The sequence below is a fragment of the Anomaloglossus baeobatrachus genome, chromosome 2 (genome assembly GCF_048569485.1).
Source record: "Anomaloglossus baeobatrachus isolate aAnoBae1 chromosome 2, aAnoBae1.hap1, whole genome shotgun sequence".
In the NCBI taxonomy this organism is placed as follows: Eukaryota; Metazoa; Chordata; class Amphibia; order Anura; family Aromobatidae; genus Anomaloglossus; species Anomaloglossus baeobatrachus.
The window spans coordinates 59,034,023-59,045,342 of record NC_134354.1 but is presented as its reverse complement, the minus strand read 5'-3'; the positions used below and the strand labels follow the sequence as shown (position 1 = coordinate 59,045,342).

General features: G+C 54.0%; 1 protein-coding gene across 2 annotated transcripts in view; it reads left to right on the top strand.

Annotated features, from left to right (window-relative positions):
• The first annotated feature begins 10,004 nt into the window (after positions 1-10,004).
• Positions 10,005-11,320, top strand: part of NCAM2 (neural cell adhesion molecule 2) — a 579,053-nt gene continuing 577,737 nt past the window's right edge. Inside the window, exon 1 of one of the 2 annotated variants that reach the window (XM_075335064.1) lies at positions 10,005-10,438. In XM_075335064.1, coding sequence (XP_075191179.1) covers positions 10,387-10,438 — 52 coding nt within the window. In that variant the 5' untranslated portion in view covers positions 10,005-10,386. The remainder of the gene's footprint in view (positions 10,439-11,320) is intronic. The other variant, XM_075335065.1, reaches the window with a different exon arrangement.

Below are 11,320 nucleotides of genomic sequence, written 5' to 3'. Positions count from 1 at the left end.
AGGCGTCTGTGTGGCTCCCAGGTCCTCCTGCGATCTCTGGTGGGCGCTCCCAGCAGCTGTGCTGCACGCCGTCCTCTCCTTCTTTGACCAACACTCACACACATCAGATTACACACACACTCCTCACATCAGGTGATAACGATTGCTTCGGGCCAGCAGAGAATCCTGGGACTCAGTGCAGTGGAGCGTGAGGACCTGCGGTGGATCACTGAATGTGGTGAGTATGTGTGTGCAATCTGATGTGTGCAATCTGATGTACGCGCGATCTGATGTGTGTGCCTGATGTGATGTGTGTAGGTGTGCGATCTGATGTATGAGCGATCTGATGTTTGTGCAATCTGATATGTGTGCGATCTGATATGTGTGCACGATGTGATGTGTGTGGGTGTGCGATCTGATGTGTGCGATCTGTTGTGTGAGCGCGATGTGATGTGTGTAGGTGTGCGATCTGCTGTGTGCGATCTGTTCTGTGTGCGCGATGTGATGTGTGTAGGTGTGCGATCTGATGTGTGTGATCTGTTGTGTGTACGCGATGTGATGTGTGTAGGTGTGCGATCTCATGTGTGCGATCTGTTCTGTGTGCGCGATGTGATGTGTGTAGGTGTGCGATCTCATGTGTGCGATCTGATGTGTGCGATCTGTTGTGTGTGCGCAATGTAATGTGTGTAGCTGTGCGATCTGATGTGTGCAATCTGCTCTGTGTGCGCGATGTGATGTGTGTAGGTGTGCGATCTGTTCTGTGTGCGTGATGTGATGTGTGTACGTGTGCGATCTCATGTGTGCGTTCCACTGCAGGTCCTTGATGCATTCCACTGCAGGTCCTTAATGCGTTACATTGCTCCCGTTTGGCATCTGGTGAGTATGACTGTGGGGTCTTCTTTCTTCTCTCTTTTGGGGGCGTCTGCTTTCTATAATGAAGTGTCCGGCAGTACTTTTTAACTTTTTTTTAGCTGCATAGACACTTAACTATTGAATTGTGACAAGGGCTTATTTTTGGGGTAGGGCTTATTTTCGAGGTAGTGTGTTAAAATATTCCACTGCAGAAACAGGAGGATTGTGGTGGATCCATGAATAAAATGGAGCACTGTCTGTAAAAATAACCTCTAATACACCTGTATGGGGAGAGACATGAGAAACAAGTGCTGCAATCCATAGACTGTTAGCGGGGATACTCCAGCAAGTGGAAGCCTGAGCTGGATTGTCATCTGACGGCTGATGTTTAGGTTGATACTTTTGATCCAATAATCTAGTTTCCTTGCTGTATTATAAGATTATTTCTACTAATAAACTGATAAACCAAGTACAGATTACCGACGACTCAACAAAAGTGAGCTGACCTTTGAGGGTGACCATCCATCTTTTATGATCATGTAATTACTTTACTCTTCAGCCCTTTATTTCACAGCATGTTGTGCACCTAACCGAGGACTGAAGACTGGTGACACGTCCACGCCGCTCCTGATAGTATGATTACATACACAGCTATGGCGAAAATGAAGAGACCACTGCAAAATTGTCAGTTTTTCTGATTTTTCTCTTTATATTTTTGAGTGAAATGTAAATTGTTCTTTTATTTTATAAACTACTGACAACGTCTCTGAATTTCCAAGTAATAAATTTTGTATTTATTTTCTGAAAATGAGAAATGGTCAAAATAACAAAACAATGCAGATAATGCAAAGAAAACAAGTTCATAATCATTTAGAAAGAACAACACTAATAATGTTTTGTGACGCCCTGGGCAAGCCAGGGGTCACAGGTCATCACACCACCACACCCTACACCCCAGTTAGGCACACCTAAGCTAAACTAAAATCCTTGTTGCCTTCCTCCAGGGGCTGATGTCCACCCCAGGGGGTGGGCCAGGCGGTTGGCTCCGCCCACCGAGGAGAACACAGCTCTGGAGGCAGGACGTACCAGGCAGATTAGCCCAGGCAGGGCTCGAGTGAAGTTCAGTTTAGGAGGAGGAAGTGAAAGTAGGAGCGAAGTGGAAGTGGTAAAGGAGGAGTAGGAGAAACTGAAGGAAGGTGAAAGGTGACAGAAAGAAAGCCTGAAGTAGTCCAGCTGTGTGCAGGACAGAGTCAGCAAGGTCAGCAACGGCGGTGACTGTCTGGAGGGGGACCGTTTGGAAGTTCCTGGAAGGACCCCGGAGGCTGTGTGCCCGGCGGTCTGGAGCAGTGTACCAAAGGACAGTCAGCACCAGGGCAGGGGCCTCTCAGACCCCGGCAAGGCTAGGAGTCGCCATAATTTGCCGAATCCGTCAGTGAAGGGGACGTAGATCCCCCAACAACCAAGTCCCGATTGAAGGCAACAGTCCAACCATTGTAGGAGAAACACCGCCACCGCCAGGGCACCAGTTTCTCAGGGCCAGCGCCTGCGGGCAAAGAGTAGAGCTCCTCCGGTCCAGCTTGAAGCCGGGGAGCGGGTTACCGGTGGGGACCCATCGCTACCAACACAGAAAGAAAGGTGCAAGGAAAAGGGACATCACCGTCACCTACTGGGAGAGCAAGTGCAGCCGTCCGTGGGAACCGTCTTTCCAGCCGTGTGGTTTACCGTAAAACTGTGTCAACGTCTCAGGCTGAGTGAGTACCACAGTGCCGCAAGGCACAGCGCTGCCCCCGCGTCCCTGCGCCCACCAGGCCCTGCATCCCCCATCTCATCACCGGGCCCCGGGATCACCAACCCCTACCCACGGAGGGGCAACACAACACCTGGCTGCTCCGCATCACCATCCCCGGGACCCCCATATTGAGCAGCGGTGGTGAAATCACCACAACCGTGGGTGGCGTCACGGACAATAAACAATCCCCACACCCAACAAACCCCTTTCACTCACGGGCGAGGAGTGCCGCTCGAGAACCCCCGGGATCCGGCCTACAGCTCGAGCCACCACTGAGCAGCGGCCGCCGGACCCGAGCAGAATGGGGTGAGCGTAGTGTGCTGACACCCTTCTCCCCGCCCGCGACAACTTGGCGTCACGAACAGGATCTTACCGCTCTGCCGTTTGGTAGAGGTGCGCCTTGTTACCGCCGGAGATATCCGGCAGGAAAATTTCAGAAGCCGCCATCTTTGGCGCGAAAAGTTCCCGCTTGAGCGTCTTCTCGAGTAGCAGAGGCGCGAAGGCCAAAATCCCGCCCCGAGAGAGGAGTGGCCGAAAAGAGCTAAGGGGGACGCGATGGCGGCTGGCTGCATGTAGCTGCAGCTATAAAAGCAGGGACGCCAGGACTCTGCAGACATACCGTTCCTGGAAGAAGAAGTAGAAGTCACCATGTGGTGCCGTCCCGCGACACTGTAGCCCCCGCGCCTGGAACCGCGGCGTGGGTGGAGATCCGGACCGCCCAGCTCTACCAACGGCTGCAGGTGAAGATGCAGCTCCTCATGGAGGAGTGGGAGGCCGACATGGCGGATGTTATAGCCACCGTGCGGAGACGCGAGGAGGAAGCGGAGAAAGGGAGGGTGAGTGACCCACGCCCCTATGTCCCCGAGGGACCGGTCGCTGCGGCTGAGGGACCCGGTCCAAGCCCTCTCCCTCCACTGCCTTCCTCGCCACCCGTTCCGGGGGCCGTGACCCCGCCATTAGGCCTGCTACCACCGCAACCGGTAGCAGTACCCAGCGTCCCCGCCCAGGCGGACCCACCTGTAGCTGGAGCCCGTAGTAAACCGGAGGTGTTGCCGTGGAAGATTCCGAAGGTTGAACCGGAGTCATCCCCTGAAAAATCCCCCGAGCCGGAGCCGATGACCCGCTCCGAGCCAAAGGCCCAGCAGCGGAAAGCCCCTATGCCCATCCCCCACACCTCGGCTGAGGTAGCGCCGGGTTGTTGCTGCAAGGCAGCGCCCAAGGCCAAGACACCGCGGGACACGCCGCCCAGATTCCTGACAGTGGGCAACGTCCAGAATGTCCCGCGGGGCCCGACCCGTGCGCCGAAGCTCGCTGCAGCGCCGTATTGGGATAGGGAGCCGGTACCGCTGGGCCTGGAGATCGCTGAGAGGGAACGGAAGAAGGCTGAGCTGGTGGTCAGAGCGATAAGGGAGAAGGAGAACCTCCGCCAGGCCACGTTCCGTGTCCGGGGCCCGTTGTACGAGGGGCAGGTGAGGCTGTTTGATGTCCGCCGGGGCTATGGGTTTATCTACGAACCGGGCCTGGAGGCCGAAGTGTTTATAGCCTGGCGGGATGTGAATGCCCACCTGCCTGAAGAGCATCCAGGCCGCAACCTGATGCCGGGCGATATCGTGCAATACACCCGGCACTGTGGGGAGCGGGGGTGGTTCACGCTGGACGCTAAGTTAAGGGGCAGCCAAGAGTCCCGAGTGAGCGCCGCGCCCCCTCCCTTGGAAGGAGCACCTGAGCCTGAAAGTCCGGAGTAGGGCAGCGGATGCCCGTTGCACCGTCCCCGTTGGGACCACCAGGAAGTTTGTGTGAATTCTTGTTTAAAAAGTTTGAAAAGTTGCAGAGATTGATGATAAGATGATTACCGAACAGTAACCTGATTGTCTTTGTGATTGAACCGGCCGGAGCCGGCACCGTTGTCCCCGTGGGGACCGTTTAAAAAGTTTTGCATGGGAACTATCTGTGGACAAGCCCGTGAACTTGCAGGGCAACCACAAACGTTAAGTGGCTTGTAAATAAGTTGTTTGCCGTTACCGTTTCCGCAATGCCGCCTCCGGAGAGGCAGGTTGGAGGGAGGGCCCTCAGCAGAGCAGGCTGGGGCCCAGCCACCAAGGAACCGGTGGCTACCCTCTGGAGGGGAAGGACAGATCCCGCTCGGGTACCGTGTGCTGGACTGTGGGTCAAGGGGTGCTGCCTGGGCTTTAGGGGCAGCATCAGGGCCAGGTTGCTTGGGTGGGAGAGAGCGGAAACTGTAACCGTAAACCGTTTTGCAACGTTAAAGAAATGTGCCTCCCGTTATGGGAAGATTTACTAAAAATGTAAATATGTTACCGTTTACCATGTTATACCTTTTTTATGCTTTACAGAAAAATAAATCCGGTGTTGGACGGGCAGCCCGCGGACGGTCTGCATTTTGCTAAGGGGGAATGTGACGCCCTGGGCAAGCCAGGGGTCACAGGTCATTACACCACCACACCCTACACCCCAGTTAGGCACACCTAAGCTAAACTAAAATCCTTGTTGCCTTCCTCCAGGGGCTGATGTCCACACCAGGGGGTGGGCCAGGCGGTTGGCTCCGCCCACCGAGGAGAACACAGCTCTCCAGGCAGGAAGTACCAGGCAGATTAGCCCAGGCAGGGCTCGAGTGAAGTTCAGTTTAGGAGGAGGAAGTGAAAGTAGGAGCGAAGTGGAAGTGGTAAAGGAGGAGTAGGAGAAACTGAAGGAAGGTGAAAGGTGACAGAAAGAAAGCCTGAAGTAGTCCAGCTGTGTGCAGGACAGAGTCAGCAAGGTCAGCAACGGCGGTGACTGTCTGGAGGGGGACCGTTTGGAAGTTCCTGGAAGGACCGCGGACGGGTAGTGGCCCGGCGGTCTGGAGCAGTGTACCAAAGGACAGTCAGCACCAGGGCAGGGGCCTCTCGGACCCCGGCAAGGCTAGGAGTCGCCATAATTTGCCGAATCCATCAGTGAAGGGGACGTAGATCCCCCAACAACCAAGTCCCGATTGAAGGCAACAGTCCAACCATTGTAGGAGAAACACCGCCACCGCCAGGGCACCAGTTTCTCAGGGCCAGCGCCTGCGGGCAAAGAGTAGAGCTCCTCCGGTCCAGCTTGAAGCCGGGGAGCGGGTTACCGGTGGGGACCCATCGCTACCAACACAGAAACAAAGGTGCAAGGAAAAGGGACATCACCGTCACCTACTGGGAGAGCAAGTGCAGCCGTCCGTGGGAACCGTCTTTCCAGCCGTGTGGTTTACCGTAAAACTGTGTCAACGTCTCAGGCTGAGTGAGTACCACAGTGCCGCAAGGCACAGCGCTGCCCCCGCGTCCCTGCGCCCACCAGGCCCTGCATCCCCCATCTCATCACCGGGCCCCGGGATCACCAACCCCTACCCACGGAGGGGCAACACAACACCTGGCTGCTCCGCATCACCATCCCCGGGACCCCCATATTGAGCAGCGGTGGTGAAATCACCACAACCGTGGGTGGCGTCACGGACAATAAACAATCCCCACACCCAACAAACCCCTTTCACTCACGGGCGAGGAGTGCCGCTCGAGAACCCCCGGGATCCGGCCTACAGCTCGAGCCACCACTGAGCAGCGGCCGCCAGACCTGAGCAGAAGGGGGTGAGAGTAGTGTGCTGACACCCTTCTCCCCGCCCGCGACAGTTTTATCTCATGAAGAGTTCAGAAATCAATATTTTGTGGAATAACCATGATTTGTAATCCCAGCTTTCATGCGTCTTGGCTGCTTCCCACCAGTCTTTCACACTGCTTTTGGGTGACCTTATGCCACTCCTGGTGCAAAAATGTAAGCAGTTCTTCTTTGTTTGATGGCTTGTGACTATCCATCTTCTTCTTGATTATATTCCAGAGGTTTTCAATGGGGTTCCCGTTCCCACATGCAGTATCCTCTTCTATAGCCGTGTAACAGCCAGAAGTCGATATGTGCCCGCTGTCACTGACATGCCATCCGTCGTCTTCTGCTAGTCTCTGATTGGCCGGCAGCATGTACCATGGTGCAGGGTGCTGACTGGTCTCTGAACAGCTACATAGTTTAGCTGAATTCTCTCCTGATGAGGCACAACCAGGTGAAAATGGTGCTGGCGTGCTCCTCCAGTATGTGCTTGGTCGCATCCTCAAGAGTTTCTAGCTATCTATTCTTTCTCTCCGTCCATGTCTACCTGTCATTTCTAGACATCTAGCAGCTTCCCTTTCAGTGTGTAGCTGTGATTGGTCCCATACAATGGAATATATAAGCAGTGCACCCAAAACTGTGAATAACATACAACTTTGTAATGTGTCTGTAGTGGAGGAGGAACTGTGATAGGAGGGAGGGAAGGACACAGAGTTCTCACTGTCTCCTGTGTGTGGGAATAGCATCTCTTACACATAACATCCAGTGTAACAGCCACATAGAAGAGGAAGGTGCTCCTAAAGCCTCAGCCTCCTGCACTACTGCTCCTCCTGCTCTCACTTTACCTCCTGCACTCACTCCTCCTGCACTACTGCTCCTCCTGCTCTCACTTTACCTCCTGCACTCACTCCTCCTGCACTACTGCTCCTCCTGCTCTCACTTTACCTCCTGCACTCACTCCTCCTGCACTCACACCTCCTGCTCTCACTCTACCTTCTGCACTCACTCCTCCTGCACTCACTCCTCCTGCACTCACTGCTCCGCTTCCTGCACTACTGCTCTTCCTGCACTCACTCTACATCCTGTACTCACTCCTCCTGCAATCACTCTACATCCTGTACTCACTCCTCCTGCACTCACTCCTCCTCCACTCACTCCTCCTGTACTCACTCCTCCTGCACTCACTCCTCCTACACTCACTCCTCCTACACTCACTCCTCCTGTACTCACTCCTCCTGCACTCACTCCTCCTCCTGCACTCACTCCTCCTGTACGTACTCCTCCTACTCTCACTTTACCTCCTGCACTCACTCCTCCTGCACTCACTCCTCCTGATCTCACTCTACCTTCTGCACTCACTCCTCCTACACTCACTCCTCCTGCACTCACTGCTCCGCCTCCTGCACTACTGCTCCTCCTGCACTCACTCTACATCCTGTACTCACTCCTCCTGCAATCACTCTACATCCTGTACTCACTCCTCCTGCACTCACTCCTCCTACACTCACTCCTCCTGCAATCACTCTACATCCTGTACTCACTCCTCCTGCACTCACTCCTCCTCCACTCACTCCTCCTGTACTTACTCCTCCTGCACTCACTCCTCCTCCTTCACTCACTCCTCCTGTACTTACTTCTCCTGCTCTCACTTTACCTCCTGCACTCACTCCTCCTGCACTCACTCCTCCTGCTCTCACTCTACCTTCTGCACTCACTCCTCCTGCACTCACTCCTCCTGCACTCACTGCTCCGCTTCCTGCACTACTGCTCCTCCTGCACTCACTCTACATCCTGTACTCACTCCTCCTGCAATCACTCCTCCTGCACTCACTCCTCCTGTACTCACTCCTCCTGCACTCACTCCTCCTCCTGTACTCACTCCTCCTGCACTCACTCCTCTTGCACTCACTCACTCCTCCTGTACTCACTCCTCCTGCACTCACTCCTCCTCCTGTACTCACTCCTCCTGCACTCCCTCATCCTGCACTCACTCATCCTATACTCACTCCTCCTGCACTCACCCCTCCTCCTGCACTCACTGCTCTCAGCCTCCGGCACTCCCTCCTCCTCCTGCACTCACTCCTCCTGCAGTCACTCCTCCTGTACTCACCCCTCCTCCAGTACTCACTGCTCTCAGCCTCCTGCACTCCCTCCTCCTGCACTCACTCCTCCTGCACTCACCCCCCTCCAGCACTCACTGCTTTCAGCCTCCTGCACTCCCTTCTCCTCCTGCACTCACTCCTCCTGCACTCACTGCTCCTGTACTCACTCCTCCTGCACTCCCTCCTCCTGCACTCAGTCTACCTCCTGTACTTCCCCTCCTGCACTCACTCCTTCTGTACTCACTCCTCCTGCACTCACTCTTCCTGCACTCACTTCTCCTCCTGCTCTCAATCCTCCTCCTTCACTCTCTCCTCCTGTACTCACTCCTCCTGCACTCACCCCTCCTCCAGCACTCACTGCTCTCAGCCTCCTGCACTCCCTCCTCCTCCTGCACTCCCTCTACCTCCTGCACTCACTCCTCCTGCACTCCCTGCTCCTGCACTCTCTCCTCCTGCACTCACTCCTCCTGCACTCAATCTACCTCCTGCACTCAATCTACCTCCTGCACTCACTCCTCCTGCACTCACGCCTTCTGTACCTACTCCTCCTGCACTCACTTCTCCTGCACTCACTCCTCCTCCTGCACTCCCTCCTCCTCCTGCACTCACTCCTCCTGCACTCCCTCCTCCTGCACTCACTGCTCTCAGCCTCCGGCACTCCCTCCTCCTCCTGCACTCCCTCCTCCTGTACTCACTCCTCCTGCACACACTCCTCCTGTACTCACTCCACCTCCTGCACTCACTCCTCCTGCACTCACTCCTCCTCCTGCACTCACTCCTGCACTCACTCCTCCTCCTGCACTCACTCCTGCACTCGCTCCTCCTGTACTCACTCCTCCTGCACTCACTCCTCCTGCACTCACTCCTCCTGTACTCACTCCTCCTGCACTCACTCCTCCTGTACTCACTCCTCCTGTACTCACTCCTCCTGTACTCACTCCTCCTGCACTCACTCCTCCTGCACTCACTCCTCCTGTACTCACTCCTCCTGCACTCACTCCTCCTGTACTCACTCCTCCTGCACTCGCTCCTCCTGTACTCACTCCTCCTGCACTCACTCCTCCTGCACTCACTCCTCCTGTACTCACTCCTCCTGCACTCACGCCTTCTGTACCTACTCCTCCTGCACTCACTTCTCCTGCACTCACTCCTCCTCCTGCACTCCCTCCTCCTCCTGCACTCACTCCTCCTGCACTCCCTCCTCCTGCACTCACTGCTCTCAGCCTCCGGCACTCCCTCCTCCTCCTGCACTCCCTCCTCCTGTACTCACTCCTCCTGCACACACTCCTCCTGTACTCACTCCACCTCCTGCACTCACTCCTCCTGCACTCACTCCTCCTCCTGCACTCACTCCTGCACTCACTCCTCCTCCTGCACTCACTCCTGCACTCGCTCCTCCTGTACTCACTCCTCCTGCACTCACTCCTCCTGCACTCACTCCTCCTGTACTCACTCCTCCTGCACTCACTCCTCCTGTACTCACTCCTCCTGCACTCACTCCTCCTGCACTCCCTCCTCCTGCACTCACTCCTCTTGCACTCACTCCTCCTGCACTCACTACTCCTCCTGCACTCCCTCCTCCTGCACTCACTGCTCTCAGCCTCCATCACACAAGTTCAGCACCACACTCCTCGCATCCTTTCTTTTTGCATTGCCAGAGGCTGCAGCGCGGACGAATCCGTGAGCCAGGAGCGGGTGACGTGCTTCTTGCGGATGAACACCTTGGCCGCCTTGTGGTGATATAGAGCGGCAGCCGCGGCTCCTCATCACTTTGCTGGGACTGGTGCTGCGGGCGGAGAGGAGCCGCACATCCGGATCTGCATCTCTCCACTGTACTCATTCTGTATGCAACAAGAGGAGCGGCCAGGACCGACCCCAGCCTGATCCCAGCCCTGCCTGATCCCAGCCCTGCTGATCCCAGCCCTGCTGATCCCATCACTGCTGATCCCATCACTGCTGATCCCATCACTGCTGATCCCAGCACTGATCCGCCACAACTAGCCGGGAACTAGGAGCTGTCCAGCACCGGAGCCGCTGACCATGAAACTCCCTCATCTCTACCTGCTTGGATTACTTGTCACCAGCGGGCAAGGTAGGAAGATCGACATCCATCAACTGCCCCAAGCCAGCCCTCACCCTGCCGATCACTGCCAGCTGCAGAGCTGGGGACACTCACTATTGCATTACTATTGCCATATTGTATCATTAATGGGGTTGTGTTTGGATCTTATATGACATGTTACCCATTTACAGGTATGTGAAATGGCCATGTACAGTGTGTGGTGTCTGTGTGTGCGTATTGTATATATATATATATATATATATATATATATATATATATATATATATATATATATATACATATATACATAGATATATTCACTTTAGATATATATATATATATATATACTATACACACACACATATATATATATATATATATATATTATATATATATATATATATATATGTATATATATATATATATATATATATATATATATATATATATATATATATATATATACAGTAGAGGCTCAGACCTAGATGTCTTCACAGTTTCAGGCCATATTATCTATCTCTTATCTATAAATATTGCTGTTTATGACTTTTCCCCACTATCATTTTGGTTGATTTATTGCTCCACTTTTTGCCTCCTTTTACTATAAGACTCATGGAGATGATAAATACAAGTAATGATAGTTAATTTGACGCCAATTTTAAGTTGTTTTCTGATTGCTGAGGGGCTGGAAAGCTGAGGTTGTAATTATCAAGTCACCACCACCAAAAAAAAGAAAAAAAAAAGAACATCAAGTTCTGCATGTTAATGGGAGGGAAGATAAGACTGGGGTCGGGGTGTTCCGCTTTTCGGCCAGCAGGGGGAGCCAGAGCTCTATGTTTGGGGCTGAGAGCTTTCTCAGCTATGTCTTGGGCTGAGCTCACACTCTCCAGGACTGTCTTCTATCATTTCTGA